The following is a 15,004-nucleotide window of genomic DNA, read 5'->3' on the forward strand; positions in this document are numbered from 1 at the left end:
GTCGGCGCACCAGGTGCACCGGCAATAAATCGCGTTACCGTCGGCGCACCAGTTGGTGCGCCGACAATAAGTTGTTATCACCGGCGAGAACGTACGCTGTGGTGCGCCGACGATAAGCAAAATAGGTGCGCCGGCGATAAGCATTTTCCTAGTGGTGCTAGTTGTAGGAGATGCATGACGTTGACAATGGGGGAAGGAGAGTCGCGAGGTAACGAGGAGGGGATTGGCAAAAAAAGACATATGAAACATGTGGGTCCCATGTCTACTTTGAAGGATGAGTTAGGGCATGTACAATTGGGTGATATCAGCCTTCCCTTACGGGTGCCACATCAGTTTTTTTCTTGGTTGGAGGAGAGAGATTGAAGAAAGAGAAGACTGCCTTCGCTTAGCTAAGGGATGATCCCTTATAAAATAAGAGAAGGCTATTTTCTCCATTGTACCATTTGTCTTCCTTTAGCAACCCAATTTTCTTCTAAAATTTAATTGATTCTCAATTATTTCTAGAGATGATAGTAAGATATAATACATTGTACCACTTACATTTAGTGTCTTCTCTAGATAACGTGGACTGCAAGAGAAGGCGTGTTTTCCCTACCATTATACATGCCCTTAAGCGATGAGTGGATCTAGTGCCATGTCATCACTTACAACGGGTCTGCAAAAAATACTTCTTGTCATGGTGTCACTTCAGATAGGTGGTTTCTTTGCGAAAAATATGTATACTGGTGATTTTGAGATAAATTGTTTTATATTGTGGTAGATTTACGCAAATTATCATACTGTGTGAGTATAGTAGCAGTAACGGCTGCAACATACGCGGTACGGGCGTTTGGCGTTCGTCTGAGTTGAAGATTGAATCGTCCATTAAAGGTCTTTTAATACAATATATTTCCCCCTTTCCAAATTAAGATGCATAGTTTTTAGTCAAAGTTAAACTTTTAAAGGATTGATCCAAAATTAAAACATCCAAAATTTTAAATTGCACATAATATGAAAATATATTTTATGATGGTTCTAAAATATTAATTTGGATCATAAATGTTGATACTTTTTTTCTATAAAGTTGATCAAACTTTGAGAAACTTAATTTTATCTAAATATTAGAGGCATCCTATTGTAAGATAGAATAGGTACTAAATTCTCGAGTGTTCATCTTGTTTTTTATGTGTGAATACAAACGGAACAAAGGCACGTAAATCTGGGCTGATGAAACAAAAACATGAAGCTGAATCTTGTGGATTCATAAGAACGAAGGCACGTAAATACACGGATGCAGCACACCTGTGGATTCATAAGATACGACGCCCTGAATCTTCTCTACAGGAACTCAAACAATCTAAAAGCAACAGAGAACAGGAGGAGGAGGCGGGGGTTTGAAACGCAACTAGACATACGGATTTCTCTGACGTTGAAACGGACCCAAATCTGAACGCACTAGTGAGAGATACGGCCATCACCTCGATCAGACATCTCGATCGCCGGCTAGTAGTCGCCGGTGAGCAGCTTCCGGCCGACCTCGAAGGAGACGAAGGCGTCGATGCAGGCGTACTCGATCTGCTCATCCGATAGCTCGTAGGCGTCCCACAGCCCCATAGTCACGTTGCGTGGCTTCTCGATGTTGACCCCCATGACGGCGCTCGCGATGCCCTTGAGCCCGGCTTGACGGAGCCTGGGCATTTGCATCCCGTCCGCCGCGAGGCCGCGCAGGTCGACAGTGTTGGCCACCCAGAGGCGGTGGTCGTTGTCGAGGCGATTGGCGTCCTCCTGCACGCCGACGCCGACGAAGCGGAAGCCGGGGTCGGCGAGGAAATCCTCCAGGTCGTCGGGGATGTAGTCGGCGTGGAGGAGCTGGAAGATGAGGCAGCGGCGGCCGACACAGAGCTGCAGGAGCGCCGCCGGGTTCTGCACGCTGCTGTAGCTGGGGCGCCACTCCACGTCCAGGCCGACGATGAGCTTGTGATAGACCCAGCGGTACATGTAGCGGATCTCCCGGAGCCAGCGCTTGACGGCTGTGCCGGAGGACGTGACGGTGGTCTTGATGCCGTGCCCCTCAAAGTCGACATACGTGACGTACGTCTCGTCCGCCATTGGCTGATGCTCCTTGCGAGCGAAGACGACGACGGAAGGAGGGGACTAGAGATCGACGGGGTCAAGAGCGAGGAAGACTGAACGGCGTCGAGAAGCACGGCGGGGACCCGTGGGTATTGTTATATGGGAGATCCACTTGGAGACATCTCAAAATAAACCCTAAAACTATTTGATTTTCCAAAATAAAAGTACTAGTATTCTGAATCCAGATAGAACTACTCCCTCCATCCCTTTTTAATTAACTTGGGGGAGAAAAACGTTTCACAAATGTCATTTTACAGTCCAATCCTGCATATTTCAAAACATAACAAAAATACTCTTAGATCTGACCGGTCAGACCCGGATCCATTCTCCGTCCAGGAATCGATCGATCGATCCTAGTACTGGTCAGCTGGATCGATCGATCGATCCAACGCCTCCGGAGCAGCGCCATGCTCTCCACCCTGGTGGAGCGGCAGCTCCACCACGCGCATGTGCCTGGTTCTCCTCGCGTAGCTCCTGCTCGACACCTGCTGGAGCGACAGCTCCACCAGGCACCTCCGCTTGGTTCTCCTCGCCCAGCTCCTGCTCGACAGCTGCTGGAGCGGCAGCTCCACCACATGCCTCCGCCTGGTTCTCTTCGCCCACCTCCTGCTAGACAGCTGCTGGAGCGGCAGTACCGCCACCCGCCTCCGCCTGCTTCTCCTCGGCCCCCTCCTGCTCGACAACCTCCTCCACCTGCTTCTCCTCGGGCCCCTCCTGCTCGACAGCTGCCGAAGCGACAGCTCCGCCACCCACCTCCGCCTCCTCCTTGTCGACACCCTCCTGGAGAACCGCTTGTCTCAGATTGGCTCCGCCGCCCGCCTTCCCTTATTCAAGCTCGCCAACCTCCAGTTCGCCACGCTGCTCGCCACACTCCTTCATCCGGCAGCGGCAGCTCGTCTTCATCTGGCAGCGGCAGCTCGTCTTCATCCGGTAGCGCCAGCTCTTCTTCATCCGGCAGTGGCAGCTCATCTTCATCCGGCAGTGGCAGCTCGTCAAGGTTATATTCTGATCATTGCAAGTGCCACATGGTTACCAATTCAAATCTTGTAAAGGAATTTTGTACTGCTACAAAACATATTGCTCACCGTAGTGTAAAGTATAGAAATCTGATTCAGTCATTAAAAATTGTGTGTATAACTCATGCAAATTATCAAAGACACTCATGCATTGTTCAGTTTCTGTAGTGTAAGCAGTAAGCAGAGGCAGTATTGGTGTAGATTAAAATGTGTAGTGTAAGCAGTAAGCTGAGCCAGTACTGTACATGGTAGCATCAACCTTTCCAAATTAAGAAAAATGTGAAGCCAATGAACAGAGTTGCACAAGGTACGGTTACAAAAATTGAAACCACTCATAAGCAAACCACTGATCTGAAACTGTCTTGATTCATATTCTATTTGTCTGAAATAGGCAGAGAAGAGACGAATAGGTACACTAAAATGGTCAGACAACATATACTAAAGCCAGCCTAAAAACGTAAAGCTATATACTCCATGACATAATATCAGAGTTTAGTAGGAAAAGGCACTCATGCAAATTATCAAAGAAACCGTGTTGCTTATTCTTTCTTTGTTGGGGGAGTAGAACAAGCATCTTTGTTTTCAATCAATTTTCAGTTAAGTTTCACAAAATTCAGCTTAACACAATTTATCTACAGCAGTTCAGTACTCCATCACAAGGGAAAATATGGAGTACACAAGCAAATTTCAGTTGACCAAAACAAGCATGAATAAACGAAGTATCAGGTTAGGAAACATACCATGAGGTTGAGCTTGTGCATGATGGCGCGATGGAAGACGACGACGCCATCTTAAACATCCACTCATCTTGTATTAACCAAGTACCGATAAGCCTTCACAGCAATAGAGCAAATTTACTTTCATGGAGTATAACAACTTCAGCACAAGAAACTAAGACTAAGAATTGAGTAACTCAAATATTGCAAGCAAGCATAAGTACAAACATCAGCAGATTTGCAAGCATAGTTCTTACAAGCAAAAGCATCATCATCATATTTGCATAAGCACAAGCATCATCATCAGATTTGCACAAGCATATTCCGCAGCGGAGGGAGTACTTATCTATTCTTCTTGTCATGCAGTTCCATCATGGTTGAAGTGGAAGTACTCGAATAAGATAATGGCCATGTAGTCAACAATGCAGGAGGTGTTGGGCAGCCATCTGGAAAAGACCTATCAGACCAAGCAAGATTTGGAGCTTACTTTGCAATGCAATTTATACAGACCAGAGATGGAAAGGTGGATAAAAAAGACAAGGAGCTTGTTGCTAGTCAATTAAAGACAAGTCTAAGTACAGTTGAAAAATCTGGAAAGAAGCACGACAAAAAATTGCAGCAGGGCAAGAAGTAGATGTTTCATCGAAGAAAAAAGGCAGAGTTGGACGTAAGAGAAAAGATCTAGAGCTCTTCAGGGTAACCTCAATCCCTTTGAATAGAAGAAAAACAATCAGAGCTCTAGCAAGGGAACTCAATGTTAGCCGAACAACCTTGCACGGAAGGTTAGAATGGGGTGAACTAAATCATTGCTCAAACACTTTGAAGCCAGCTCTAAAGCTAGCTAACAGAATTGAAAGACTGAAGTTCTGTATGTTTATGCTCCAAGAGTGCACAATGACAGATATGAGTGTTTTCTTCAAGGAAATGGACAATTTTGTCCATATCGACGAAAAATGGTTTGACTTGACACAGAAAAACAATGTGTACTATCTAGTCCCTGGAGAACCTACCCCATATCGGATAGTGCATGCTGCTTGTGACGGTAAAACACACGTCCGTTGGGAACCCCAAGAGGAAGGTATGATGCGTACATGTAAGGGTACATTTCCCCTATGTGTGGTTTTGGTAATTAATGACAACCCCTATGGACTAATGTTTTCATTGAGTTTATATGAAGGAATATTCCATAGGTACTACTTGCTCTCCATGTGTTGGATTCAAGTATGGATGCCATGAAGATAAAGGTATACCTTGTGTATTGGCATCAAGATCATCGGTATGAAGATATATATGTGATATGATCAAGAAGAAGAAATAAAGATGGAGTTCTTATGTGGAACTCAATATTAGCCATGCTCTATCTTATGTGAGTATGAGAAGATACAAGGTTGAGTTGGGCAAGTTCAAGATGAGCACCTTGAGTGGATCACATGCTTGAAGCTTGCCGTCCATTTGGTGATAATGGACTAGTGAAGATGTGCATCAATGAAGCTTTCCCATCATTGTGTATGGGGGAGCATTTGTGAGTATACACGAAGCGACAATGATCAAGTGATGGGATGCGCAAGGCAAAGGTATGACCTTGATAGGTTTTCCTTTTACCGGTCTCGAGGTGGTTGATGGGAGACCGGATTATAGGATAGATAGCCGCACTATTAAGAGGGGCTTTCGGTTGGGTAACTTGATCACATCGTCTTAGGGAGCTCAATCCTTTGCATACTTTGCATATCCCTATTGCTTCTTGGTGTTTCTCTGTGTGAGGTTCTTGAGCTTGTTGCTAGCTTTACAACAAGCCCAAGTTCATCGAAAACGGAATCCGCATGCATCTTCTATTGCGTTTTCGAGTTTGGACGTCTTCACCGTTTCTTGACGGTGGGAGACTCCCTCTCTAAAATCATCTAAAAATGTTCTGTGAGGAGTCTCCATATTTCCAGTTTTTGTTGGGGTTCTATTCGTCGTTATCTTTCCAACAAAATTGGTTTCATGTCAATCGGAGTTCGGGAGCATTAGTTATTAAAGAAAAGGAAAAAGGAGAAAAGAAGAAAAAGAAAGAAAAAAAAAGGGGAAGGAGCCAGCCGGCCGGACCGGGCCAGGCGCCGGCCCACCCGGTCAAAAACCGGCCTGGGAACCGGTGCCATCCGGGCGGAGTCCCGTGGGCCTGGCCGCCCCATCCGGCCCAGCACCCGGTCACCGACCGGCCCGCCCTGCCGGCCCCGCCGGACCGGCCACCTTGCCAGCTGGGCTTTGCCCTCGCGCGGCCCGCCTTCCCTCATTCGGCCTGGGCTGCTTTCCCCCCCGCGCGGCCCACACCATGGCCGGCGCCTCCTGCTCCCCGTGCGGCCCACACCTATTTGCCGCACAAGCTCGCGCGGCCCACGCGCGGTGGGAGCAGCTGGCCTGCCCCGGCTGGGCTCTTCGCCTCCACGAGGCCCACTCGCCCCATCCGGTTGCTGGGCCGGTCCGACCGGGCTGCTGACCGGCCTGGCCGGCTGATGACCCACAAGTATAGGGGATCGCAACAGTCTTCGAGGGAAGTAAAACCCAATTTATTGATTCGACACAAGGGGAGACAAAGAACACTTGGAAGCCTTAACAGCGGAGTTGTCAATTCAACTGCACCTGGAAACAGACTTGCTCGCAAGAGTTTATCAGTAGTAACAGTTTTATAGCAGTAGCAGTAGTGAAATAACAGCAGTAGAGTAACAGAGACAGCAGTAGTGATTTTAGTAAATAGCAGGATTAAAATACTGTAGGCACGGGGACGGATGACGGGCGTTGCATGGATGAGAGAAACTCATGTAACAATCATAGCAGGGCATTTGCAGATAATAATAAAACGGTGTCCAAGTACAAAGCAATCAATAGGCATGTGTTCCATATATAGTCGTGCGTGCTCGCAATGAGAAACTTGCACAACATCTTTTGTCCTACCAGCCGGTGGCAGCCGGGCCTCAAGGGAAACTTCTGGATATTAAGGTACTCCTTTTAATAAAGTACCGGAGCAAAGCATTAACATTCCGTGAACACATGTGATCCTCACATCACTACCATTCCCTCCGGTTGTCCCGATTTCTGTCACTTCGGGGCCATCGGTTCCGGACAGCGACATGTGTATACAACTTATAGGTAAGACCATAAACAATGAATATCTTGATGAAGCAATAACATGTTCAGATCTGAGATCATGGCACTCGGGTCCTAGTGACAAGCATTAAGCATAACAAGTTGCAACAATATCATCAAAGTACCAATTACGGACACTAGGCACTATGCCCTAACAATCTTATGCTATTACATGACCAATCTCATCCAATCCCTACCATCCCCTTCGGCCTACAGCGGGGGAATTACTCACACATGGATGGGGGAAACATGGCTGGTTGATGTAGAGGCGTTGGCGGTGATGGCGGTGATGATCTCCTCCAATTCCCCGTCCCGGCGGAGTGCCAGAACGGAGACTTCTGGCTCCCGCGACGGAGTTTCGCGATGTGGCGGCGTTCTGGAGGGTTTCTGGCGACTTCGACTTCTCTCTGTGCGTTTTTAGGTCGAGGCCGATAAATAGTCCGAAGGAGGGCGTCGGAGGCCGGCCGAGGGGGCCACACCACAGGGCCGCGCGGGCCCCCCCTGGGCCGCGCCGCCCTATGGTGTGGGGCCCTCGGGCCTCCACTTCAATTGTCCTTCTGGCTCCGTTAGTTTCCTGGGAAAATAGGGCCTTCTGCATAAATTCCGAGGATTTTCCCGAAAGTTGGATTTCTGCACAAAAACGAGACACCAGAGCAGTTCTGCTGAAAACAGCGTTAGTCCGTGTTAGTTGTATCCAAAATACACAAATTAGAGGCAAAACAATAGCAAAAGTGTTCGGGAAAGTAGATACGTTTTGGACGTATCAACTCCCTCCAAGCTTAGCTTATTGCTTGTCCTCAAGCAATTCAGTTAACAACTGAGCGATAAAAGAACTTTCACGAACACATTTGCTCATATGATGTATATATTCTCATGCAATGGCTAATACTCAAGCAGTTCATAATGAGATGCATGCAAATAAGATCATCTAACAGCTATGTCAATCATGGAGAGGTACCAACAATTAATAAGAAGCATCATGAATCATGTATATAAGCAAGATTGCAATGTTCATAAGAGAGTATGATAAAGTGGTATCTCGCTTGCCTGTATTTGGTTGACAAAACATAAATGCCCGGGCACCTCTGGAGTTCATAGAAAGACTAGAAGTAGTGATTGTCAAAAGATAAATGCATCAAAGTTATACCACAATCAATCATATTTTGAGACAAGCATATTGTACTAAGAATGACAGTTGTGCTCTCAAGATAGTGCTCAAAGAAATAATGGAGACACAACATAAAAGTAAAAGATTGACCCTTCGCAGAGGGAAGCAGGGATTAACATGCGCTAGAGCTTTTCATTTTTAAAAAGACAGGAGTAAAATTATTTTGAGAGGTGTTTGTTGTTGTCAACGAATGGTAATGGGTACACTAACTACCTCGCCAACCGGACTTTCAAGAGCGGCTCCCATGAATTATTGCATATTTATTTGGCACTCCTTCCAACCTTTCTTGCACAAACCATGGCTAACCGAATCCTCGGGTGCCTGCCAACAATCTCATACCATGAAAGAGTGCCTTTTTATTTTAGTTTTATTATGATGATGACACTCCCCCCAACCTTTGCTTACACAAGCCATGGCTAACCGAATCCTTCGGGTGCCGTCCAACATTCACAAACCATGGAGGAGTGTCTTTTTAAGTTAATTAATTCGGGACTGGGAATCCCATTGCCAGCTCTTTTTGCAAAATTATTGGATAAGCGGATGTGCCACTAGTCCATATGAGAGTCCGTCAAAAGTAAATGACAAGGTTGAAAGCTAAACACCACATACTTCCTCATGAGCTATGAAACATAAACACAAATTGAGAAGCATTTTGAAGGTTTTAAAGGTAGCGCATGAGAATTTACTTGGAATGGTTTGAAATGCCATGCATAGGTATTTATGGTGGACACTTTGGAATAACTTGGTTTTCATGTGTTTGGAAGCACGAGCAGCGTTCCCGCTCAGTACAAGTGAAGGCTAGCAATAGACTAGGGAGCGACAAATCAAGAGAGCGATGCTTGTCATAATCATGCTTGCGGCAAAATAAATTAACGGAGGCATAAAAGTGATACAAGAACTCTGAAGCAATATAAATCATCGAGGCTTAATTGACTTTTTGTTCAGTCATATGCATGCGTGAGCATGTGCCAAGTCGATATAAATGAATTATTCAGAGGAGGATACCACAATGCCATACTTACTTATGAATAAAACAATGCAAGCAAACATCCATGACATGCTACTCATATTAATAGATTGGAGCTAAACATGAGAGATCATAAACTACTAGACTTTCTCAAATAACATATACCTCACATGAACCAACTAAGCATGCTCACATGGATGAGTATATGTACAAAAATGAAAACAAATAGAGTTCATACCAGCCTCTCACCACAATCAGATTGTCGTAGATCGTCATTATTGCCTTTTCACTTGTGCAGCTTGGATAATATGAAATGAAAACCACGCTCCAGCCACCGAAGACCATTGAACTCATAAGGAACTTTACAAACCAGAGAAGAATAGCAAATATTTTTGGTGTTTTCGAATTGCAAACAAGAACAAAAGGAAACAAGCAAACAAAGTAAAATCTTTTTGGGTTTTCTTATAGCAAACTAGAAATAGCAAATAAAGTGAAACAAATGCAAGAAACCAAAGCAAACAAATGGTGAAGAGAAACAACAGAAATATTTTTGGTCTTTTTGTGTTTTGGGAAGGAAACAAAGCGAAAACAAGAAATAGCAAACTAAAAGAAACACAGAAAAGCGAGATGGCAGAAATCTGCCAAAACCTGACAGCAGTACAGAAATCGATTTTTACAAAAATCTTACGTTGCTCAGATCGAAAAGTGTTCAACTAATGAAAGTTAGATAACAACCTGGGGAACCTGTACAAAAATTGGCAGCTCAAAATGACGCTCTGGCTATTTTTGACAATTTTTACGGTAACGTTCCAGAATCTGTTTTCAGGCAGCACTTCCCCAAATATCATCTTCCTCTCATTAGAAAACCACTCAAACGAACAAAACAAGTATGTGCAAGTATCCAGCAACCATAATATGCAAAGAATGAGTGATTCCGGTATACCTCCCCCCAAGCTTAGGCTTTTGGCCTAAGTGGAGTTCAACCCCAACGAGGGTCGTTGTTCCTCGCCGGTGGGTAGTCCATGGAGTAGTCATAGTAAAGTTCCTGTGCAGAAGAAAAGCGTGGAGGCTCCGCATATCCACCATGTTGATGTGAGGAACTTGCTGCATCGGATGATGAGTCGAGGTGCTCCTCGACCTCTATGTCGTCTCTTGCATGATGGCCTCCTCTCTCTATGTGTGCATCCAGTGCACCTTCTGTGACCGACCAATCTCCCCTGGAATCAAGGTTAGACAGAACAGGCGCAGGCAATCTTACTAATTTCTCAGTTTTCTTAGTTATTCTCCAGACTTTCTGTTGTGGGTATACTTCATGGGTGTACCATCGACAGTGCCTAGATCCGGCAAGCCCGGGTGGCCCACAGACGGTGATGAGGCATGTGGCCCATCGGGCGGCCCAGTTGCTGTTGATCATGCAGGACGAAGTCCAGCCCAGGATCAGCAGGCCGGATCCGTACCGACCTAGGAGTGACCCGGATCCTGGGAGGCCCATGAGGAACCCGGATCCAGTACGACGTGTATGGAAGGCGGATCCGTGACGTGCACGGCAAGATATTGTACCGTAGCTAGGCTATCTGTAATCCGGCTAGGACTCTCCATGTAAACCCTAGATCCGTGCGCCTTTATAAGCCGGATCCCGGGAGCCCTAAAGGGGCAACCACAACTCATTGTAACAACGCGAAAGCGCCCAGATAATTCCAGACAAGCAGCAGTAGGCCCTGTCATCGTGCAGGTGTTCCGAAGCTGGGTAACTCGCGTACCACCGTCCCGTGTGCACTCCGCCCTATGGCCCCTACTTCTTCTCCCCCTCGTGAGGATCCCTCCTCCGAGGTACCGTCGATTAGGCAACGACAGTTGGCGCCCACCGTGGGGCCTGTGGCGTCTGGAGGCCGGAACCGGGAGGGTTCCGCCATGGGAAGCTACGACGACACCATCGCTGTGGGGCGCGTCCTTTACGCCGGAAATCTGCCGATCGTCCCTCCGGATGAGTGCTGGATTCCGGCTAGGACAAACCCCGTCAAGCTCTCCATCGTCCCAATTGGCGGCATTCACATCTTCATCGGGGAAACCGTCGATTCCGACGGAAACCCACTGGTAAGTAACGCAGACGCGACCGCCGCAGAGCTGGACGCTGTCGCGAAGATCCGATCTGAGATGCAGGAGCTTCCCAAGGAAGATTCCGCCTTGGATCTGGAAATTTCAAAGCCCACCCAATCCGCCCCTGAGCAGGAAACAAAGGTGGAAGACCAATGCAGATCCGCTTGGGTCTCCCATGTGTTAGAAAAGCAGAGGTGCCACTTCGTACACTTCTTGGCCCACACCGCCGGAACCGCCCCTCAAGCAGTCGGAGCTGGTCCTGAGCAGGTAGAGGCACCGGAGCACAACGCGGATCCGGATCAGGCTGAGCTTGTCGGAGAAAGCGAAACTCCGGTTGAAGAATCGATTTTAGGCAATCTAAGCCCAATTTCGGGAGATGCCCCCTCCACGGAATCTGATGACTTTGTTCGCAAGATAAGAGAATACGGATACAGTGATCAGCCTGAAGTCGACTCCGCCCAGCCCAAGCAGGTTCTCGCAACGGTAGCAGCGCTGGGACAAACTGGATCCGGAGACCAAGTCAGCCAATCTGACCCCCAACCATCCCATCAAGGATCTCCAATGTCTCGGGTGCGACCCCAAAGGGATTCTCCCTCGGAGGAAATCTTGTTAGCAGAGGAGGTGGCCGCGCGAGCAGTTCTTAACACACCTATAACCCCGGGCGACGCCGCAGATCTGGAGGCCCTAGAGACCGCCAGAAAGGAAATGCTGGCCACAGCCAAGAGGCTCGCCGATACCGAAGCTGCGTTAAGGATAGGAAGGGCAGATCATGCAGCCTGGACGGAAAACTTCGAGAGACAGGACCGCGAGATTGCTGCCACACTCGAGCAGGTCAAGAACATGAGGGCTGAGTGGGAGGTAAAGATGACCTATGCGCAGGCGGAGGCCGATCGAATTGTTAGAGAAGCAATTCCGCCTCGCAGAATACCCTTCAACACGCCCGCAGATCACCAGCCGCTGGAAACTCCAAAGGACAACATGCAGAAAGCTGCGGAATTGCTGAAGAAGAAGGACGAAGAAGTTGACATCAACTATCTCCGCACACTTGTCGCTTCAGCAATGCAAAGAAAGCAGAACAAGGCAGATACTTCGCGCAGGTTGGAATCCAATCCGGATAACTGTGTATCTACCGCGCAGAAGGACGATGAATCGCACACCGGATCCTCGGAGCGCAGAAGAAGGGCCAGGGAGCACCCAAATCCGATCCCCGTTCCGTCACAGACGCCTCCGTCGGATCCAAGGAAGGGAAAGGACGCGATGTACTCCGGAAGAGACAAATACCGCAACCCCTCACCTCCACCCAACGGTTACCCGCGACCCCCTCGCCGCCGTAGTCCAGCCGGAAACACCAGGCCCGTAGGGCATGGTGCGCTTGTTATCCGCGACAACGTGCTGCCAAGAAACAGAAACAGGGAGCGCTCGCCGGAACCTCGCCGGAATCAGAACAATGTTCATGAGCCCGAGCCCAGGAGGAGTCGGAATGAAGACCGCGGTCCAGAGCCTCGCCGGAACCGCGATCCAGAACCTCGTCGGAGCCGCGACCCAGAACCTCGCAGGAGCCGGGACCCAGAGCCTCGTCGGAGCCGTGACCCGGAGCCTCGCCGGAACGACCAGGGCAGCTAGCGCCAAGGCGAAGGCAGCCACAGGAGCCGGAGTCAGCACCAGGAAGGCCGAGGAGATTCAGATGGCGGAAGCAAGAAGTCAGACCGCCCACCTCGCAGGTCTCCCTCCCCACCACCTAGCGGTGGCAGCGGAGGTGGAGGCGGAGGCAATGGCCGGAGATCTCGCTCTCGCTCAAAGTCTCCTCGCCACGGCTCGCGCGACGCGCGGGACCGCCTTAACGAGTACAGAACCGACTACATTGGTCCGAAGTGCTTTGGCAGGATGATTCGAGAAGAACCAAAGCCAAGGATGAACCTCAAGCTACCCGGAAATCTGAAGCATTATGATGGCACCGAAAGGCCGGATACCTGGATTGAGGATTACTACAATGCTGTAACCTTCGCCGGAGGAACCCCTAACATCGCCTGCCGCATGCTCCAGTTGTACCTTGTAGGTCCAGCCCGGATTTGGCTCAGCGACCTCGAGAAGAACTCCATCTTTTGCTGGTTCGACCTGAAGAACGCTTTTGAGAAACACTTCAGGGGCACCTACAAGAGACCTGCCACAACAAGCGACCTACAGGCTTGCATCCAGAAGAAGGGCGAAACATCGAGGAATTTCCTCACCCGATGGTTGGCATGCAGAAACGAGTGCGAGAACGTTGACAACCGCACAGCAATGCACGCCTTCATTGGGGGCTTGCAGCGAGGAGGATTGCTGCGACACAAGCTAACCTGCATGGTCAATGCAAATCAACTGACGTTGGATGACATGATCACCATCGCTAGCGATCACACTGCCGCCGATGACGACGCAGGCGGTGATCTCGCAGCCACAGCAATCCCCCTGCACCAACAAAAGAAGAACCGTGACAACGGCGGCAGCAGCAGCCATAAGCGCAAGAACCCTGATGACCAGAAGAGTGGCGGATCCGAGATGGTCGCCATGGCGTTTCAACGCGGAGGTCCAGGAGGCGGAAGAGGACGCGGACGCGGAGGCGGAGCCGGCAGGGGTCAGCAGCATACCTCCGAGGTCACTGCTGCCGGATCCCGCGCACCGCAAACCTATGAGGAGTACAGAGACATGCCCTGCACGGCCCATCTGGATCCGGTTACAGGAAGTCCACTCATACCAACCGCAACTGCAAGTGGGTCAATGACCTAAAGAATGACCCGGAGGCCGGATACAAGCGCGCCCGGAAGCACCGCCCACGCGGAAAAGGTGGCAAGGGCAAGAACAAAGACAAGGAGGATGATAGTTCCGAGGCGATGGATGAGGATGATAACTCGCCGGATCCCAAGGCAGGAGCCGCAGGTAAATCCAATCCATTCGACAAAAAGAGCGTGGGGGCTTACCACACTTTCCTCGGAACCCCAACAGTACGCGCCTCCAAGTCAGCTACCCGGATCCTGAACGCCATAGTTCCGGCTGTGCCGCAGTACGTCAGGTGGTCGGAAATCCCGTGCACATTTGATCGAAAGGACCATCCCGCAATTGTGCCAAAGGAATGCTACGCCTTGGTTGTAAGTCCCCGCATAGACGGGTATGACTTCTCCAAGTGCCTCATGGATGGCGGAGCCAGCTTGAACATCATGTACCTGGAGACTCTAGAGCGGATGAACCTCACCAAGGAACAGCTCAAACACAGCAACACTGAGTTTCATGGCGTGGTTCCGGGTAAGAAGGCAAACTCCCTCGGCAGCATCACACTTCCCGTGGCTTTTGGCGATGTTCATAATTTCCGCGAAGAGAAGATCACGTTTGAAGTTGTGCCCTTCAAGAGCTCCTACCACGTCATCTTCGGCAGGCCCACCTACCACAAGTTCCACGCAAGAGCGTGCTACATCTACAACAAGCTCAAGATTCCGGGTCCTAAAGGTATGATTACCGTATCCAGAGACTACAAAAAGGCTCATGAGTGCGAGTTAGGCGAAGCCGCCTTCGCAGAGTCCGTGATATCCGGAGAAGAGCTGAAAGGCTACAGAGCCGCGGTGGATCCGACTGAGATGCAGACCACCAAGAAGCAAATCTCCGAGCAGAAAACCTCCTTCAAGCCCGCGATAGAAACCAAGAAGCATGACCTCATCCCAGGTGACTCTTCCAAGCAGGTTTCAGTCGGAGCCAACATGGACCCCAAATAGGAAAGCGCGCTCGTCGAGTTCCTCCGCGCTAACATGGATATCTTCGCATGGCAACCTTCTGA

General features: G+C 49.1%; 1 protein-coding gene across 1 annotated transcript; it reads right to left on the minus strand.

The window, feature by feature from the left end:
* Positions 1-1,311: 1,311 nt before the first annotated feature.
* Positions 1,312-2,160, minus strand: LOC127312565 (3'-5' exonuclease-like). The gene has a single exon (XM_051343091.2). The coding sequence runs from the start codon at positions 2,086-2,088 to the stop codon at positions 1,483-1,485; it is 606 nt and encodes a 201-aa protein (XP_051199051.1). The 5' UTR covers positions 2,089-2,160; the 3' UTR covers positions 1,312-1,482.
* Between the last annotated feature and the right edge of the window lie 12,844 nt (positions 2,161-15,004).

The sequence above is a fragment of the Lolium perenne genome, chromosome 7, assembly GCF_019359855.2.
Source record: "Lolium perenne isolate Kyuss_39 chromosome 7, Kyuss_2.0, whole genome shotgun sequence".
Classification (NCBI taxonomy): Eukaryota; Viridiplantae; Streptophyta; class Magnoliopsida; order Poales; family Poaceae; genus Lolium; species Lolium perenne.